The sequence below is a fragment of the Bombyx mandarina genome, chromosome 12 (assembly GCF_030267445.1).
Source record: "Bombyx mandarina strain Sakado chromosome 12, ASM3026744v2".
Taxonomy (NCBI): Eukaryota; Metazoa; Arthropoda; class Insecta; order Lepidoptera; family Bombycidae; genus Bombyx; species Bombyx mandarina.
Window position 1 is genome coordinate 8,034,183 of NC_143219.1, and position 21,809 is coordinate 8,055,991.

The 21,809-nt window shown below is 34.8% G+C and overlaps 1 protein-coding gene across 1 annotated transcript; it reads right to left on the reverse strand.

Annotated features, from left to right (window-relative positions):
• Positions 1 to 12,770: 12,770 nt before the first annotated feature.
• LOC114248666 (uncharacterized) lies at positions 12,771 to 21,262 on the reverse strand. Its single transcript, XM_028181969.2, has 7 exons — positions 21,205 to 21,262; positions 18,223 to 19,626; positions 16,443 to 16,596; positions 16,103 to 16,364; positions 14,583 to 14,706; positions 13,836 to 13,996; positions 12,771 to 13,189 (listed from the first exon to the last, which is right to left on the reverse strand). The coding sequence occupies exons 1-7, from the start codon at positions 21,260 to 21,262 to the stop codon at positions 12,968 to 12,970; spliced, it is 2,385 nt and encodes a 794-aa protein (XP_028037770.2). The 3' UTR covers positions 12,771 to 12,967.
• Positions 21,263 to 21,809: the final 547 nt, after the last annotated feature.

Here is a 21,809-nt window from a genome sequence, read left to right on the forward strand (position 1 = left end):
TATAGTATAGTATAGTATAGTATAGTATAGTATAGTATAGTATAGTATAGTATAGTATAGTATAGTATAGTATAGTATAGTATAGTATAGTATAGTATAGTATAGTATAGTATAGTATAGTATAGTATAGTATAGTATAGTATAGTATAGTATAGTATAGTATAGTATAGTATAGTATAGTATAGTATAGTATAGTATAGTATAGTATAGTATAGTATAGTATTAAAGATATTATCTCACATGTGCCTGGCCTGAGGAATCAATCTAGGAGATAACCTCGAAGTTACTTCTTATCTATACATAAAAATATCAGAATGGTTGATCTAGCAGCTATTAAATCTGTTAGAGACCTTCGAAGTCGTCATTGCCTAAAGGATAAGACGCCCGGTGCATTTTTATTGAGAAAAGTCCCTGTGCGACGTACCTACATAAGAAATGTTCAAGATTGACTTCTACGGTGAAGAAATAACATCGTGTAATAGAAATCAAAGCCTAAAAATTATAATTTGCACGATTACTGATACTACTACACTATCTATTCGTGCCCCAAAGCAGTCATGCGTTTCGGTTTTAAGGGTGAGATAGCCGTTGTACTGTTAAAACTGACATCTTAGAACTATTATCTCAGGGTGGAAACTTTTATGTTGCATATGTCTATGAGCTCCGGTAACCACTTAACACTCGGTGGACCGTGAGCTCGTCAACCCATCTAAGCAATAAAAAAGTTATCAGCAAACTGTGCGAGAGAACCTTTATGTATTTCATTTAATAAAAGATTCTTGGATTCAAAGCGCGCAGATTACGCGAATGCAAAAGCATTGTCAACTGCGTACTTGAGATAACCTGCATAGTTTTCATCCTTTGTAAGCTCAGGACTATGCAAACATAACATCGGAAACATCTACGATCGGGAATGTTCTGTTTTACTCTAACAGTATTTCTCGATCTGGAATCTTTGAATTAACTTTGCACTATCATGAAAGAATATTAGAATTCTGAGTCATTTATTGTCGTACGATATTTGTTTTAAGATAGGGTTATTCTTGATTCGATGAATCAATGTTTCCATTTGACTAAATCTAATCGTAAAAAATAATCCCGCATTCAATATTTAAAATAAACGTAAATAATTTGAATTTGTATTGAAATACTCGTATTAAACTTAACGTTCTCGTTGGAACTTCACCGAAAGCATTTTCAATGAGGAATTTTGTGTTTTATAGTAAATAGCATTGCCCCATCCGAAATTTCGAACATTTATCAAAGCTCATGATTTAATACGAGGTGTCTATGTTATAATAATACGTACAACTTAAAGCAGCATATAGACATACCTACCGTGTTTTGATTCTTAAGACAATACTTAATTTGACTTTCGACCTCAAAGTCGTGTCCTCAAAGCTCCCGAATAATAAGCATATAAGTATTTTATCCTAACGAAGTAATAAACTTTATGTATTGATAACATTTGATTTCATTAACACTAAATAAATAAATTCATTAACCACGGAATAATATAAAATATATTTAATTTTAACTTCATTGCACCTACCACTACTTACTCTGAAATTCTTTGGGTTCACTGGTAGAGAATACTTTAAGCATTAAGTCCGCCAATGTAAATTTTACATGAAGTGTAATAAATAAATATGTTCAAGGCAAAAGATTCGAAATTTATTTAAAGGCTCTATTTAATTGTTCCCCGAAGAACGACGGAAGCCTTACCTTCCAGTCGCCAAAGTGAGCCCGTACCGCTTGACTTTGCCAACTTTGTCTAATTAGTCGCTAAACAAACAGTTCGCACGTTGAAATTTTGTTATCTGTGAAAATACAAAACCTCAGTAATATATCATTCTCACTCACTAGAATTTGCAAAAATGGCTGCTATATTCTAATCTTCTGTGAACTTAAAAAAATAACATCGTTATACAATGCTGGGTATTCTTTTAGCGAAATGTGTACAAGCGAAAATAATAACATAACTATTCAGGGTATATCTAAAATGCTATTCTCACTAATTCTCAGGAATACATAAAGGCATGTAACTTTTATATATGTTCCACACATTTGTAACTTTGGATCTATAATACATTTTGCCAAGCAGAAATCAAGCTCAGAGATGGAGAAACTTATGTGTGAATATTGCTTACTATAGATAATCTCACAATAGAACGCGATCTAATAACTTAGATATAGCGATTCTACTCGTAACAGAACAGCAAACACTAGAATTCTGTTGTCAGTTAAGATATTTCTCGTGACTCAAAAGGATTCTACATAAAGTTGCCAGTTACGAGAAAATCCTATAATAACACAAATTATTATGAAAAAATTTAAACATTTAAAAATATACACCATCGCATTTCGATATTCTAATTTTAAACTTAATAACCGATAATGAATGTTAGCTTATCTAACTTAATAATAATAATAATATAGCACTTTATTTACACCATATGTACAAAGTAAGCATATAAAAACAAATAATAGTCGGTGACATAAATTGGCGGCCTTATCGCTGAAAGCCATCTCTTCCAGGCAACCTTGCAGGGAGAGGAATAAGCGAACTGGACGGTGCTATATCTTAATAAACTTACATAAAAATATATACTTATATACACATGTGAAAAATAAATACAATATAAGATAGACTTCCTCCTGCTCCTCCTTGCGTCGATAATCCTCAGTGCTGAGGGTCGTGGCCTCCTCTAATTTCTTTCTCCTGCATCATCTTGCTCCATTCCCGCCTGTCCTCGGCTGTAAGATAGACTTACATACAATTAAATACAAATAAATACTAAAAATATGCAAGTAAATACAAAATACAAATCTTAATCTATAAACAAAATTGAATAAATATATAAAAACCCCAAGATAGTGATAATTAAAGCGTTTTTAGTTAATAAACCTACCCGCTTCTGATAATGCGACATAGATAACAATCTGTTTAAAATTCACAATTATTATTTTATGCACTATCACAACATTAACAACTATTCGAAAACGACTTCCATTATTTAAAAAAAACATGTAACAATAATTGAAAGACAGCCATCAATAAAATCTAATACAACCTTATTCGTGACCTCTATGAAATCCTTTAATCACTTAACATACAGCAATGAAAAACCATATTTTTATATATTTTTATTTTATATTTATATACATTTTTCTCCATATATTAGCTGGCTACACGAGCGAGCCGTCTGTCCGTGCATAGAGCGTTATCTTTGATGATATTCAGCGCGCCACTGTTTTAGGTGATACTTTATCTCACTTTGCGAAACTTTCGTCAGCCAACAAGATTAAATGCAAAGTTTAAATTAATTCTAGGTTCCTGGAATAAATTTTTGATTTAATGCCCCGGATGTGAAAATCTTTTCAGTTAATAAGTAAACCGAGCTCCTTCAGGGGTGGGAAATCTATTTGTCTATTTATTATATTATGCATTATTGCATTTATTATTAAATATTATATTATGAATAAGTATAGTATATTTGTCTATATAAAACTTAAAAATGTAATTTTTAGGTATATCTAATACTAAATCGTTATTTTAAGGTTTTCGATTCTCAAAAGAAAATAAAGCATCTCTTACAGAATCACTGTTGTTCATCTATTTATCTATCTGTCTCTCCAACACGTAGACTGTTCGTCTCAGCAAAGGCTAAAGGTATCAAGTTCAAATCTGTACCGGATACTAAGGTCTGCGGTGGAAGAAAATCGTAAAAATCACAGGCATTCTCAGTCGATGCAATAAAAATATATACCCATAATTTTGTCACTCATAAAAACCTATAGGGCACTTTCTGTTGACCTAGAATCTTGGACTTTTGCAAGAAAGCAAGATTTTATAGTTCCAGTAAAAGAAATAGTCTGAATCTGAAAACAACATATTTGTAATTTTAACACATTAAACATACATACATATCTATATATGTATAAATAAGTTCCAAACGTTAGAATGGTATAAATTTAAATGGAAGTAGCTGGTATTTGGGACCCCTGGCCCAGCAGTGGAACCCGTAGTCCACGCGAAGCCGGACTTGTGCTTTGTAAAGCAAAAGTATTCGTCCCAGCATGAAGTACCGCTTCTCTCTGTTGGGCTCCCAGGACACAGAAGTCTGCCTGAATACTTAATGCTAAATGCGCATTAATATATTTATATATATATGATCGATCATGACCTTAAATGTAGCACATCAAAATGTAGAATCCCTATCTTTAATCTCGCTAAAATTCTTACCATTTCTTTTATCGAATTTCAGTAACAACTCATTTTATTATGCTGAAATAACATGATATAAAGCGTTCAAATCAATTCATATAATACTGTCAAAACTGGAGAATAGTAAAGTTGAAAAACATCCCCCAAATCCTTTATCAGCGAGACACACGCCTGCTTTACCACCCAGCCTGTGAATTTCCATACACTTATCGAGGCACCACGCTTTATTGGAAGCAATACGACTGGAAGAACATAAATATTTATGATTGAATCTCAAATAATGTCTGCAATATCGATTTATACATTATTGCTATTTTGGTTAATGCTTCCGAACGAAAGCGGTACCACAAAATTTTATTTGCGATATGCAAATCAGATTTCGCTGAAAATGTGACATATTTAGTGACGATTTATGTTTAACATAATTTTTTATTTTAACAAACTACTGGTAGCCCCGTGGTCCAAATTCATCATTAAAATTTTATGTTCGATTTTATTTGATTATAATGATTAATATTTGTGGCACACATCAACTTTAAATATGCCGAATCTCACTCTCCTCTATGTTATAGCCATAACTACTTTTCAAGGAAAACGCCATTTTTTTTATTAGATATGATATTGATTACCATGTTGGTGCATAAATTATTATAAAAGTATTTTAAAAATATAAAGCTCATACAAAAATATCTTCATTGGTATTAACACAATGGAACTAACTGGACTAAGGAATGATCCGTAAATTTCTTAAAAGCTATAAATTCTAAAAATCAACAACAAAAAGGCTTCATAGCCGTATTATTATTAATTATTAGACGTATTATTTTGCTTTCGGATAGGATTTACATTATTTGCTTTGATCCAAATACTATTTTGATACTTAAACGACTTTTCTATCACGATAAAATATATACGATAATAATAAAATACTAAATACATTATTTCACTTTATTTTAATAAAATTATTGGTCACAAAAATTAAAACCAGAAACGGTTTAATGTAAGCATTCCGCGCTAATTGTACGCACTATGGTTCAATGAATTTGTATAGACGATAAAGACGGTTAATCTGAACTATGCTCTGTCTTCGTAGGGTTCAAATTGCTAATTTGACCGCAGATATTCAATTATGCATAGCGTCCGCTGAGTGAGACCCATAGAGGGTTGACACAGAGAAACTTGTTTTTAATGTAAGAAGTAATACCAAAGCTTGCGACACTACTGCAGGATATAACTTTTTATTATAATACATTCTACAAACTTTAGAGATTACAACTACGTTGGGCGACATTAAATTAAATATTTAGTTGTTACATCTAAGGATTCCTTAACCTTACATTACTTGAACTTGGGATATAAATTAGTAGTAAATTCAACGGGACAAATAAACCCTCTCGCGTTTTTATACTGTCGTGGGGATAGTACTCGCAAGAAATTTTAAGCCACAGAAAATTGATGATGTTAATTCAGATCGTGCTGAAGAACCACAATTACCTACTTCCTAAGGCTAAAGATATAATGAAATGAAACCGCATCTACACCATCTTATGCACCAGTTTTATTCCTTAGTTTTCCGTCTATGTTAACACCTGAGATTTTTTACTTAGTTTTGCGGTTAAATTAATGACTTTGATTTTTTATTTAGTTTTCCACCTACATTAGCGGCCTAGGTTTCCTACTTAATTTTCCTTCAAAATTAACGGCCTAATTGATTCAAGAGAAAACGTGGCCGTCAATGCTCTCTGAATTGGATATAACCATACTGCGATACCTACGAATAGATTCCACGGTCCTAACTATTTTTTTCTGCGGAACAATTATAATATACGTTTCGCTTTGAAAGGTGGGACAACCGATAAATAACGTAATTACGTAACGTAGAAAATAATAACGTAACGCACTTCAACCTCCTTCAAAATGGACAATCCATCCGTGCTGTAGTTAAAAAAAATCAAAAACACACAGGGCATTCGCAACCGTAACACGCTGTGGTTCTATTCTCTTCGCCTAGTTTTCGCTGATGAATCAAAGGGCCTATTGAGGATTCCTCAGGTTAGAGCCCCGTGAACTCACCTACTCGTTTTGCGAATCTAACATAACCCATCGAGGTTTCTAGAAAAGGAAAGGAAAAAAAACAGCGTTGAGGATTTTTTCGCGTGTGCTATTTTTGTTTTTGTTATGTTTAATCCATAAGTTAACGTTACCTGAAACCCGATATATTTATGTCACGATTAAAATTAAATGAATCTTCTCAATTAATTCGATATGTGTTTTGAGATGGCAGCCGAAGCTCTGTGGAGCATCGCAATGTTCTATTCAGCGGTAGCACGTCACCGTTTCTCCCGGTAGACTTCGTGTCATCTGTCCAATAAAACGTTGACAATTAAATGCTGTAAATCGTGGAACGGGATACATCACAGTTTCCAAATAGGGGAAAACTATTTTAATCAAGCTAAATTTGCTTTTTGAATATTCAGAGATACGAATTTATTTCTTTAATTACATACGTCCATTGATTATCGTCGATTTTGAGAAACTACCTGACAGATAGATTTATTGCTACTCCATAATTACTAAACACAATACAAAGTAGTAGTTTCTTCGATTTTCGTGATTTTTAGAAAAAATTAGAACTACTTTTAGGGTTTTATTGTGTTTTTTTTTTGTTGTTATTACCTTATTTCCGACACTTCGAATACTTTACAATTTTCATGATCACGGACGACTGAACTGTAAATAATAAATAAATATTTACTAACAATCACGCCACGTTAACTGGTCCCGTGATAAGTTCGTAAATAACTTGTGTCACAGGTACCAGTTAACGGAAATAAATGTAAGATTTTTATTATACACATACATATATTTAATATACATCTATAACCCTGGAAAAGACATTTATATATTTTATCATACAAATATCTCCCCTTGGCGGGATTCGAACCCGCGACCCCCTTGTGTAGTGACCATGTCACTTACCACTACACCAGACGGCCGTTAATTCGTTAGAATTTAAATTTTATGCTGACATTCAGTAAAAGTAATTTTAATTACAACATAATATATACTCCCTTTGTACAACGTACCTCGCCTCATTTACTGGTAGTCTCTGTAATTTGGGACGACTGCACAGGTACTAAATTAGTTTCCAGACACAAATTAGCTAAACAAACTTTAATATAACATTCTAAAAAACGAAGAACCCCACATTTAATGTTTTGAAACGTCAGTAAAACTTAGTTGAGTGCAGCTCGAGTTTTACAATTAATTGCGTTTAACAAATCATCATCTCATATTCCAAATGTAATTTGACATTTAAATAACTTAACTATTCGTTTTTGCTCCGAAATATACATCTGTGTAATCTATTACATAACTAGTTTAAGTAAATCTAATTGAAACGAGGTGCATTAATATTGTTTACGTCTAACATGGACCCAACATACAAACTGCAAGAGAACCTAAAGAAGATTTACGCCACATCAACCGAATCTCACACCGGCTCCACCACAATGTACGCTCTAAGCTGATTATGACGGATGTACTTTACTACTGAATACATTTCTCCTCAGATTTACATTTAACAGAAAGCAGAGACTACCTCGTAGTGAATTGGGGTATATAAAAACATTTTTAAACTTATAAAAATTAGGGTATCATTTTAATTGAAAATGTCCTTTAACATATAGATTAAGTAAAATATGAAACTTGTACGATCAAACTTCTAATGTAGTATTCACCTCACACTGTATAATTTTAGGGTTCCCTATTTGTATGCAAGGCAAGAGTTTAGTCGTGTTGTTTGTAACTGTATTGGTCTGTGAGGGCTCGGAGACGCGTTCTAACAAGTTAATTTAAACTTCAAACGTTCATCCGACTTAGCTTGATGGAGCTTAATAATAAACTAAATTTTAATTTATTACTTTACAGCACTGCGAGAAAATCACTTTCATTGATTAAAAGTACACGAAACTCTAATACAGTTTTAATGGATTCATTACAAAGTAAAGGAATTGCGAATATAAAGGGTCGTTTATATATATTCATAAAATTGCATTACCGACTAGAATAGATATCGCTACGTTATGACGTCAATGAAATAATAACCAGATGATGTCGAGCTTTACTCGTTTTTTTTTTTATAACGCCATCTTGTTGTGTCTTTAAAGCGGTTAGTTGCCCTCAATTAAGAGAAATAGTATTATTATTCGCCAACAAATGTCGGGAAGAGTTGATTATTGAAAACACGAATAAAACAAAATTTTCTGAAAATAAATCGTAGCTAGATCGATTTATCGCCCCCGAAATCCCCTATATACTAAATTTTATGAAAATCGTTGGAGCCGTTTCCGAGATTCAGATTATATATATATACAAGAATTGCTCTTTAAAGGTATAAGATAAAATATGATAAAACGAAACAGATGCTAATGTTTATATATAAAAATTAACCTTTGAGCTAAAATTTACCTTTGAGAAACATGTAAGAAAAACATTTTCTTCTCAGTTATATCATCTACCTGTCTATGTTTATTAATAAATTCATTTACATATAAGAAATAAAAATTTTAATTCCTTACACGTCTCGAGGTGTTCCTCGAGTCAGTTTTTTATCCTACAGGATCAGGCATTCGTATATTTGAGGGAGTTTGCTTATGCATATCTTTTGCCCAAAACTTTTCGTATCACGGTTGATTTTTCCGTACATTATAAATATCGAATACCTTATACAAAATCTAACAAATAAATCAATCATATCAGATGCATTTTTGTTTTAAGCGCATTGTAGACTAAGATTCAAGGTAAAAAATCAATTACGGAAATTTTGATAAAATTTTATTTCAATAACACTGTTCTGTTAAGAAATTGTCTGGAAAAGATCAATAATACCCCGAATGTTAGTTATTCATCCAAATTTATTTTATCACATTCAAAGTATGCTCCGTCAGAAACGATATACTTACGCCAACAAATATAATTCAATCAGCAAAACATTTTTAAACCCTTTTTCCGGAATTGAGTTCAGTTCTCGCTGCAAATTCTTCTTTATGTCTTCTAGCATATGAAAACGGGTCCACAAAGTGATAATTAAGTTTAGGAAGAAGTCAGTTAGAGCCAAAAAAAATTATTGCTTAGACGGGTGTACGAGCTCACGGCCCGCCTGATGATAAATGGTTACTGGAGCCCATAGACATCTATAACGTAAATACCGCCACCCATCTTGAGATATGAGTTCTAAGGTCTCAGTATAGTTACAACGGCTGCCCCACCCTCCAAACCGAAACGCATTAGTGCTTTTCGGCCAAAATAGGCAGGGTGGTGGTACTTACCCGTGCGAACTCACAAGACGTCCTACCACGAGTAATTACGCAAATTATAATTTGGTGGGTTTGGTTTTTATTACACGTTGTTATTCCTTCACCGTGGAAATCAATCGTGAGCATTTGTTAAGTACGTATTTCATTAGAAAAATTGGTACTTGCCTGCGGGATTCGAACACCGATGCATCGCTCGATACAAATGCACCAGACGTCTTATTCTTTAGGCTACGACGACTTCAAAAGAGTTATCTGGTGAATAAGGTAATTGCTTGATGGTATTTGTTGAGTTTTGGTCAAAAACTCGACTACAATGACGGCATTATGCGAAAGCGCATTACTCCATACCTGCAAATTAGACACGAAAACTCAATTCCCGCCATAAAAACCTTTGGCCAGCCCATACTGTGGGTTTCGAAGGCTATCTACTCAAGCGTCACCTCGACAGAGAGATAACATTCGGTCCCCATATTAAGTCAGCACGCGACCGAGCCGCGGTCCTGCTCGGTCGACCCTACTACATGATCTGCAAGCGAAGTAAATTGTCCCTTCATAAGAAGGTGACGCTCTACAAAACTTGCATACGTTCTGTCATGACCTGTGCAAGTGCAGTGTTCGCTCACGCGGCCCGCACCAACTTGAAACCCCTTCAAGTCATTGAATCCCGTTTTTGCAGGATAGCCGTCGGAACACCATGGTTCCTAAGGAACGTGGATTTCCATGATGACCTGAGCTTGACTCAGTCAGTAAGTATCTACAGTCGGCATCACTACACCACTTTGAGAAAGCGGCACGACCAGAAAACCCTGCCACCACCCACAAATCTGCCCTTTTTTGTCGAGCTTAATCTCTGAAATGCCGCATAACGCTCAAATAATATCTATTCTTCATTTAGCGTTTGACCTTCCGGTAAAAATTTCGAGTGGGCAAGTTTCGTCAAAGAAAACAGTCAACATGACTTTGACTTTTCTTCGATTTTGCTGTTTTTTTCGGTTTCGGTGCAGTTGGAAGGCGCCATGCCACTCCGAAGCTTGTTGACTAGTTTGCATGTTAAACTCGTAAATTCACGCCTTGTCACCAGTAACAATGCGTTTTATGAATGTTGGGTTGGAATTGAGTCGTTCTAGCATCAGCGACTCTTATGAGATTGAGTTTTTCAAGAAAATTCACGTTTTTTGAGACTACCCGTACATATTTAAAAAATATGGGATTTTATTTTAAAATTCAATCATTTGTTTTTTCGAGTCTTTATGGAATACGTGTTCTGTCGTAGAGTCAATGCCACCTAAATCGCTGATAAAATTAATAACAAATACGGAGTAAACACTATAAACAAACTTATTTGTTTGAATGCTACCGACATGGAAGTTTTGATTTAAAAATAAACCCCGTGGTCAGCCAAAAACTAAACTCAATATCCAAGAGGCAGTATAAAATGACTATTTGTTGGCTCCCGTACACATCACTTCTTCAAGAAGGACATTGAAAAATCACCACTACGCTGGCAGAGATGCATTGATACCACCGGAAAAAATACTTTCACTTTCTGAATAATAAACTACAATTTCATAGGTAAATACCTAATATTATAGTACAATAAAAAACACTAGGGCCCTACCAAAACAAATTAACGTCACTCAAAGTAATGTAAGAATTCTAATGACAGCCTAAATATCCAAATCAGCTCAGAAATTTAAAAGTGATGGTGCAATAAAGAAACTCAAATACATGATACACTTAAAACACACAGATACACTTAAAACATTGTATTCCTTTTTTGAGTAGTCGTACAAATACCCGAAACTATTTAGCAGTAGTTTAAGATTTTTTAAAATGATATTGCAAATAGTAATTGTAAAGAGAGATTTCTAAGAGGTATCAACTTTTCTAAGGAAATACGTACCTAACACGTGTTTATGAACGACTTCTGTGATGACGCTTTGTAACGCCTTGTGAGCCCGCACGGGTAAGTACAACCATTCTGCTTAGCTTTACCGTGAAGCAGTTATGCGTTTTGCTTTAAAGGATGGGGCAGCCATTGTATTATAGAACTGAGGCTTGGAAGCTCACGTGTCAAGATGGGTGGTAACTTTAACGTTGTTGATAACCATATAACACCGTATGGTCCGTGAGATTGTTCAGCAATCACAATAAGAAAACGAATAAAATTCAGACCAACAAAATGCAATTACATATTCGTGTAATAAATAATGATAATATGCATTCGTTTGCAGTACTCTCATAAAATAATTGAGATTTCCAACTCGAGTTTTTTTTATTATTTTTTTATTGCTTAGATGGGTAGACGAGCTCACAGCCCACCTAGTGTTAAGTGGTTACTGGAGCCCATAGACATCTAAAAAGTAAATGCACCACCCACCTTGAGATATCAGTTCTAAGGTCACAGTATAGTTACAACGGCTGCCCCACCCTTCAAACCGAAACGCATTACTGCTTCACGACAGAAATAGGCAGGATGGTGGTACCTACCCGTGCGGACTCAAGAGGCCCTCGACCAGTTGACCAGAGTCCAGAGTACCAGAACTGACATCCACATGACGAATTTCATCAATTCCGGTAACAACTAAACACGAGGTGAACCCTGAACTTATCTACACATATAGTGTAAATAAAAATAGCGCACAATAAATGACATTTAGGTATGTAAAATTACGTATACAAGCAAAAGAGAAGGTTTAAAAGTAACTTTAATTAATGTTTTGAAGGAAACAAACTATCAAAGTTACGTACATTTTCTTTTAAGTCCTCTTCTCCTTTGCCTGTTTCGTTATAAACAAAAATCAGTCTTAAACTCCAATTGAACCTATTTTTTCGCACAATGGTCAGTTTAGATATTTTTATTCAATCTTGAAAATGACGTATGTACCTACCAATAAACGAGCAAATAAATTTAAAATGAAGAACCAAAGCCACGTAAAGGCTGCCAAAGCGCCTTACCTGTTCCTTAAGTACTCGCACCTACATTTATTTTAATGGAGGCCACTAAATCTATTTGCTCTCAACACTTGAGAATTACAGGTCCATTAGAACGATTACATTTGTAGAGTATTTTCCGCCGACCTCCTCCAGCGGCTATTTAAATTGGGACTATCACAAGTAAACACTCCATAATTCCATTACTGGCTGTGTCCTGAGACATTTTATATACAAACATGATCTTTTTTTTTCTAGTAACGAAATAAAAAGCAGAATTTGAGTGTTGATGTGTTTTATTTAACCTATTTCAGCAATTATTCACAGATGATTTAAAAATTGAGTAACAACAGAATACAATGTTAGCAAATATACATAAAAATATCTAAGCTAAACGCTTGAGGTATTCAAAATAAACAGTACAAATTTTATTATTTTATAAATTTCCTTTGAACCAAGTTTTCAGGACTCGGCGGTTGAAAATAAATTACTCTTCAAAAAAGTAATACCTAACGTGCTTGGAAGCGGCATCGAAATATTCGTCATGGGGAAGATCCAGGGCTGATAGAGCAGAACCAAAGTAATGTCTCGTGAAATGCAAAGCATCCTGGGGACGAAGTAATAGAAGTGCTTGCAGATATTCCCGGATGGTGTTAGTGAGCGAGCCACTCTCAGCTATATAGCGGCCGCCTTCAGAAGTCCGTGCACTCTGAAAATACAGTGAACCCCATTGTATATCCTAATTTAAAAAGCACTTAGAATGTTTTACAGTAAAGATAAATTTTAAAATCATCTAACGCGAAACTCTTACAAAGCCGTTTTGAACTTTCATATTTTATATTATAGTATTACTAGCTGTACCCGTCCACTTCGCTGGGCATTTAAAATTAACGTTATTATTTCTCACCCCCACAAAGATTCTCATCATTAACGCCCCCGCAATTTGGTGTAGGGAATCCAACACTCATATAAATATTAGCCTATCCATTATGTACATGTATTTTCTACATGGATACCAAGTTTTAAGTCAATCGGATGCATGGTTCAGTAGTTATAACGGAACATCCGTAAAAACCACTATAGATTTATATATTAGTAGTATTATTATATTATGTTTCCCTTGTGATGACGCATTATTCATATAGCACAGACGGTTAACTATTACTACAACGTTTCTTTGTTAATAATCACATAAAGTTCCATGTGCTTCTCTCATCCAAGAGGTCGCTGACCTGAGAAGGCTACATACTATACTTGTACCATGTGTGGTATCCTGGTATGGTAGTTTAAATAAGCAGAAAGAATCTGAAATGCATTTCAACGTCAATGACCACAGCAACAAATAGTTAAAGCACCTTATAGTCCAAGTAATCAGATAAAAGTTGAAGATCTTCTCGCCACTTTTCACGCAAAGGAGCGTGAGGCTCGATCTCGTCCCTCTCTGGCACCACACGCAAAAGTGGATTCAGGTGTAGTATACAATTATTGTCAGCCCATTCGTGACTCACTGTATAGCCTGTACAAGTGCATTTTAACGATTAAAATTCATTATAGACTATTTCAGGCACATGAAAAGATTCTCAACAGCACAGGGTCTGTCTATGTATCTAATGATAATCGCTGAATCTTTTTGAACAGTTTCTTGCCTAACATTATTGTCAGCCAAAATAAAGCATAGTGAATTAAAATCTTAAAGGGTTAAAAGCTTTTTAGATTATTACAAGTAAAATTTTGTAGAAACTCTATTATTATTTCTATTACTGTGTATTTAAATATAAAGTTTTTGTTTTCCAGTCCGTAATGTATATAACGGGAACCTCATAAGAGGACCCATTATGTGGCATGTCCCATATCATGCTGCATAGTGATACGGCATGAGTGTTACGTCTGGCTGCCTGCCTGAGGTCACCTCACCTGTCAAGATTAATATAACCCTCACTGGGTTATATCAACCTTTTTTGTTTCTTTTTTATTTCTTTTTTAATCCATTCGCTTTCGACTCTTAAAATTAGATTTCCAAAAACCAAATGGTACAAACGTAACATTTTATTCGTGTTTCAGTATTTTTATAATAAAATCAAAATACTAAATAACAAACATACCTCTTAAAGTTAGAACAGTTAAGGTTTGATGAACATATCCATTAGGTTCAATAATGTGTCGTTCTACTTTAACAACAAAAAGCGGTTTCCCGTTCACAACAGCTTGACTAACACCCTGACAAACCTAAAACACACAATTTAAATACATTAATATAATGACTCATGATGACATTGAGACTGGACATTGAGAGAAAGTGAGAAAAAGAGGATAGATGCTCTCGAAATGTGGTGCTGGAGAAGAATGCTGCAAATATCGTGGTCGGAGTTCAGAACGAATCAGCCAGTTCTACAGGAACTCGGCATCAAACAGCGACTATCCTCCATCGTTCAGGGTCCCAATCTCACTTTCTTCGGGCATGTGTCGCGGCGGAGTGACGACTCAGTTGAGCGCCTTGTGGTGCAGGGCATGATAGAGGGTACAAGACCACGCGGCGGATCACCGTTACGATGGACCGACCAAATAAAGGCAGCTCTAAACGGTCCCGTTAACGAGTGCACAAGAAGGGCCGCGGTACGCGAGGAATGGCGACTTCTGGTGAAGCGCACCACCAACCGAAGTGATGACCACGACCACTCTGCCAAGAGTGCATACGACTGAGAAGAAGAATATAATATGTATATACTTAAATTAATGTAAATATTTTACGTTAAGCTTTAAGTTCCACTTGTACCACAACAATTCCAAACTATTTATAATCCATTAAAGGATTTAGATTAATTTGTAACGTGATTTGAGATCTATCTCGTTTAATCCCTTATTAACCTCATAGACATCAGATCAAATAACAAAGCCTCATTAGTAAATCAAATATTGGAATTCCTAACGCAGCTGAAATCGATCCGAGTCATCATTTACAAACCCCTTATCTATTTCGAAACTCGATGAATAGTTCTTTCAAATAATGTTAGTATTATTTATTTAAGGCCATACACAAATTGAATACTCATGTATTCATATTCAGATTGTATATACATAAGTATTAAGGATCTTTTGCATGTTCAGCTCAGTTTCAAACCATAATTTCGTGGAGAGCTTATAACAAATACAAAAAAAAGTACAATCAAAGCTAAAATACTTTTACGGTTTAATTTTTACATTGGTGGTAGGACCTCTTGTGAGTCCGCGTGGGTAGGTACCACCACCCTGCCTATTTCGGCCGTGAAGCAGTAATGCGTTTCGGTTTGAAGGGCGGGGCAGCCGTTGTAACTATACTGAGACCTTAGAACTTATGTTTCAAGGTGGGTGGCGCATTTACGTTGTGCATGTCTATGGGCTCCAGTAACCACTTAACACCAGGTGGACTGTGAGCTCGTCCACCCATCTAAGCAATAAAAATATATATATATTTAATTCGCTTTTTTATTGTCCTTGTATTGACATTTATTTCCAACAATTCAAATACTTTACAGTATCCGTGGTCACGCTCAGTATTCCGTGAAATCACTTTTTAATTATGTTTCAGAGTCGAGAAAACCGAAGAAAATACAAAAATAAATGCACTTTATTTTTAGAGACTTACGTAAATGCTTTCGCAGACTACACCATTCATTAATACCGTTTCAGTTTTCACGTTTCCTCTATAACGACGTAGTCCAAAATATCGCAGTAGTACAATATTAGCACCCTCAAGTAAGAAATCTTGCGCAGCTTCAAACGTGTGATACAACCTTTTCACAACGTGCTTGTCGCCGCAAATGCGTGTGACTTTATTGTAGTAACCGCTCTCACAAATGGCCATGTAACTTCGTCGTTCTTTTATGAGACCCTTTCTTGCAAAATGCCTAAAATTAATGTATTACATGATTGAGAAATTCAAGACTCGTAACAAAGGAGACGAAAACTCTAAATTAAAGTCTTACTCTGTTCTGTTTTCTTCCATAGTATGAAGATTGCAGTCTAAAATGCTCACCAATTTTGAGCCACATTTGGCACCTTCTTTTGATGAATGTGATACCGTTTGAACGAGAAATTTACCTTTATCTTCTCCTAACGTTTCAACGCAAATACTAACGCCTAAAAATATAAATCATGAGGTATGAAACAAATAAAATAACATTATAAATATTCATTAATAGCGACCCGCCCTCGCTATGCTTCGGAAACATTAAAACACACATGAAACCAAAAAAATAATAAAAAAAAATAAAAAAAGTAGCCTATGTTCATCAGGGATAATGTCGGCTTCTAATGGAAAAATAGTTTTTCAAATCAGTCCAGTAGTTTCGGAGCCTATTCGAAACAAACAAACAAACAAATCTTTCCTCTTTATAATATTAGTATAGATTACATTACTGAATAATCCTAAGTCTGCTGTTTTGATTTTAGGGTTTCATAGAAAATTACCGTAAAAAAAGTATTCGTCGTTGACATTAATATTCGTCGGTACTATGTACCAGTATTATCAAATTTTACGAGGAAAGGCTCTTAACGTTTAGCTAAAAATTACGATAAAGTTAGGAGCAAAAATGCACTATGTTGATATTTTGTATATTTCTTTAAATGCAAGATATTATCAATTATATGTGATTTAGTTTAATAAGTAAACAGTCATAATAATATGTTCATGGTTAAATTCGTCGTGGTCTTAAGGTACGCGTCCAATGGCCCACGCCGGACGCACCGCACGCAACGAATTTTATTTTGCTTTGTATTTTTTGCTTATAAATGCCGACGTTCAGTGAGGGCGGCGCGGATAGTGAACGAAGCACTATGTAAAATCATTGTGTAACTGATTGAATGATAGAATAAAATTGTGTAATAAAAATTAAGCCCTCAAAAATTATAATTTACGTAATTACTGGTGGTAAGGCGTCCTGTGAGCCCGCAGAGGTATGTACCACCACCCGGCCTGTTTCTAATAGAAAGCGACAATGCGAAAGTAATGGATGGCAGTATTTAAGTTGTTGATGTCTATGGGCTCCCGTAACCACTTAATACCATATGGGTCATGAGCTCGTTCTAGCCATCGTATCAATAAAAAAGAAATAAAAAAATGTTCCCATTGTCAATTTCCGCATTCCAAATTAAAAAAAAGAACTTTGTAATCAAATTTTATGTGGAATTTCGATTGTGCTAGTTTTAATTACGCCTTATTTAAACTAATCACTGTCAATAAACGTAGAGAACCCTTCCGAGCTAAGAATGTAATAATAGTGAAGGTGAATGGGTGATTTCTTCGGTTTAATAATCGTCGGTTTATGCATTAATCGATTTCGCCATGATTTTGGAATGATTTAGATACTTTTTCTTAACTTTAACTTACATATTTATCCTATCGCAGATACCTGCTAAGATATCATTATTTTAATTTAATCACTGAATTTTTATATAAGGAAATAATTTGTTAAATAAATAAACTTTACATAATTTAAATACAAAAATAAGGTGGTAGGACCTCTTGTGAGTATGCGTGGGTAGGTACCACCACCCTGCCTATTTCTGCCATGAAGCAGTAGTGCGTTTCGGTTTGAAGGGTAGGGCAGCCGTTGTAACTATTCTTGAGACCTTAAGAACTTATATCTCAAGATGGGTGGCGCATTTACGTTGTAGATGTCTATGGGCTCCAGTAACCACTTAACACCAGGTGGGCTGTGAGATCGTCCACCCATCTAAGCAATAAAAAAAAATACATGTACATACCTCCAACGGAACTGCAACAATCTATAGAGGCTTTCGCAATCTTCTTTTTGTAGGGTGGAGCAGTAACCCCGTGAATTGAACAAGCATCTTCATTTGTTTTTTCGTCATGAAGGCCTAATATTTCAATTTTCTCAACAGATGGTTCTTTATAAATAATTTTGTCATGGCGGTCATATGCGTAATCGAAATACGTATGTTTAGGATCAACATCGTGACACCATCGGTAACCGTGTTTACCGGCCCTAACTCGTTTCAATTTTTTAGGTTTTTCTCTTTTAGAATGACAAGAACAATCAGGTTTTTTGTTAGCTCGCATTTTGTCAATACACACGCATAGCTCTTTTACTTCTTTATTAGGTACAGTATCACAAATACAAGGATCAATGCAATCGCATGCAACAAAACATTTACAATTCTCAGGATCGCCGCAAGAACAATCTTTGACCGGAAAACATTTACAATCATCTTGTTCGTCATTACAAGTGCAATCTACTTGGATTGGGCAGGCACAAATTGACTTGTTGTCATCGGATTTACATATTTCATCTTGGCTGGAAATAGTTTCACAAGAACAGACTTTTTTAATTTCACAAATACATGAATCTTCTTTGCAAATACAATCTTCACCTTTGCGGCAAATACATCGCGGCTTCGGTTCCTTTTTCTGGCATTCACATTGCTCTTCAACATTAGAAAGATTTGTAACTATTTGAGATTCTTCTTCGTCAGTACATTCACTGACGGTCGTTTTCTCTGAATAGGTTTGCGTTTTGTATTTACATGTACATTTAGGGCTGGGAAACTTATCAGAATGGCAAATACACAGTTTATCTATTTGATCGCATGTACAAGTAGGTTGCATTGTAAAATCAGGATGACATAGGCAAACGTTACTGCCCTTACAAGTGCATTCTGTTTGTGGTTTCCCGTCATGACAAATACAAATTTCAGTGAGTTTTGAACAAGCACATTCCTCTGTTGTTTTAACTCCGCATCTGCAGGGCAATTTTGTATAACAACTGCAGCGTCCTTGTTCGTCGATACTACATGAACAATTTATGTCAATTTTAAAGGTTCGATTTATTTTCGGAATACCATCGACAGTGATTAAACTAGCTTGACTACTTCGTTTAACAGCTGGTTTACTACAATCGGGAAAAAAGTAAATATGAAAGTCATCTTCTTCTTCGGGTAATTCTTCCTCCTTTGTATCCTCTTCGATGTGATCTTTGGTTTCAAAAAGAGTTGTATCCTTTACTTCTTCCGATATTTCGCTTTCGGTAGCATCAAAGCAAGATGACTCAGAATCCGAAAATAAATCTTCAGCTTCATTTTCGCCTTCACAATGACTACAGCTTATTACCAAGGTCTCAGCAAAACAAAGCTCGGATTTAAGCTTCTCGTCTATAAGTTAAATTGATATTGATCAAGCTTGTTACTTGTTATTTTGAAATAAAACATATTTGCAAGAAGAGCACCCTGCACTTATAAGTGTATATAATCTAGACATAAGTTATAACTTTTACATAATTTACCTAAGGAAGTAGTAACACGATAACATAAAAAATAATATAAGAACAATATAAATTATATCTACAAAATAATAGTTCTAGGAATATTTCTTGTTTTACAGGCTTGTAATTTGCAGTTATGGATGATCAATTTTAGTATTAAGTTACAGATTTTTAAATAATTTTAAAAATGCCGGCAATGCTTTATGGATGATTTCAATCTGAAGGATTTACGTACAAAACATAATTTTATCATCATTAGTTTTTTCCATTAAAATTCTAAAGCAATAAAATAAAAATTGTGATGAGAATCACAAAGGTACTCTCTAACGTACTTACTCTTAGGAGTTACGTACTACGTAAAACACCCAACCCTGTTTCCATTGGCTTGTAAGGAATGATTATAGAATATGTGTAGGAATGCGTCACTTCAGGCGACGTACGTACTGTGGTGGTGCAAATTTTTTTGCGATAGCACAATATTCAACAAATAATTTCAGGTACTGTCTGGATAACGAGCTCTCAGGATTCGTACGTTTCGTAAAAGACAATATCTAGGTTTCTGTCTATAATAACTTCTCTGTACTAGCAAGCTAGTATAGTCAGATAAGCTATTTTTACTTGTTTCTATTGTTTAAATGCATGAACGAACTCACGGCCAAATTCAAATTACCTGAGCCACAACACACCACACACGAACGTAAGTACCAACCGTGAAACATGAGGTCGAAATCTCAGTTTTATTGTAGAACAGCTTTAAGAGCTAGGTCGTGAAAGCTTACACAGTACTTGAGTAACAAAATACGCAATTTTTTAAACATAATATCTTAGGTATGTTTTTGTCATTCATGTAGTCGTCGTGACCTAAAGGATAAGACGTCCGGTGCATTCGTGTTGAGCGATTCACCGGTGTTCGAATCCCAGGCTGGTACCAATATTTCTAATGAAATACGAACTTAACAAATGTTCGCGATGGACTTCCACGGTGAAGAAATAACATCGTGTAATAAAAATCAAACCCGCAAAATTATTATCTGCGTAATTACTGGTGGTAGGAACTCTTGTGAGTCCGCACGGGTAGGTACCACCACCTTGCCTATTTCTGCCGTGAAGCAGTAATGCGTTTCGGTTTGAAGGGTGGAGCAGCCGTTGTAACTATACTGAGACCTTAGACTCATATCTCAAGTTAGGTGGCGGTATTTAAGTGGTAGATGTCTATGGGCTCCATTAACCACTTAACACCAGGTGGGCTGTGAGCTCGTCAACCAATCTAAGCAATAAAAAAAATAAAGGTAGATAACTACATACAGACTCAATCATTTTTTATTTCATACTGGATTTACTTCATTCGAACATAATTCGGTTAAAACGCTTTTTCGTTCATCTAAAGTAAATCAATGATGTTAGTGATGTTACCGTTACGTTACCTACTCTTCAGACAGTTGTAGAGAAATGCTTAATAGATACTAACCAATTTCAAAAGGCAACTGTGTGTTTAAATCTATTAAGGTTATATTGGAAGTTGACATTTTATTTTTTTAGCAAACTTTTTTAGTAAGAAGTGATTATTGCTAAATCATCTCCAAACTGCAACTGTGTATTAATTTATGTTTAAAACGAATACTTCTGTAAGTGCGAAATTACGATACTTTAATTATTTGTTTTTTTTATTCTTGTCAAAAGAAACAATTTTTGACAATATCCGAGTACCTATTACGGTTAACTCAAAAAAGTTTCAGACTTCAAAAATATGTTCTAATCTTCTCAAATGACTTTATGCCTGCACTGCCGAAGCCACATCAACATTATAATTTATTCATAAAAATTATGCATATAAATTAAAATAAGACATGACTTATAGGTCTTAGTTACCAGGTCATAAAATCCCTAAAACACACACACACACACACACAGATTTGGACTTTTGGCGGGAACGCGAAGAGTAAAGTTGTGTGATTTGTTTTATTTTATTTATTTAGTGTTTCTTCGGGTTTAAATGTGTAATAACGGTGGTTTATTAACCGTTTAATATTTGTGAAAGTGCACAAATGTTGGAAAATGAAACAAAGCCGCTGA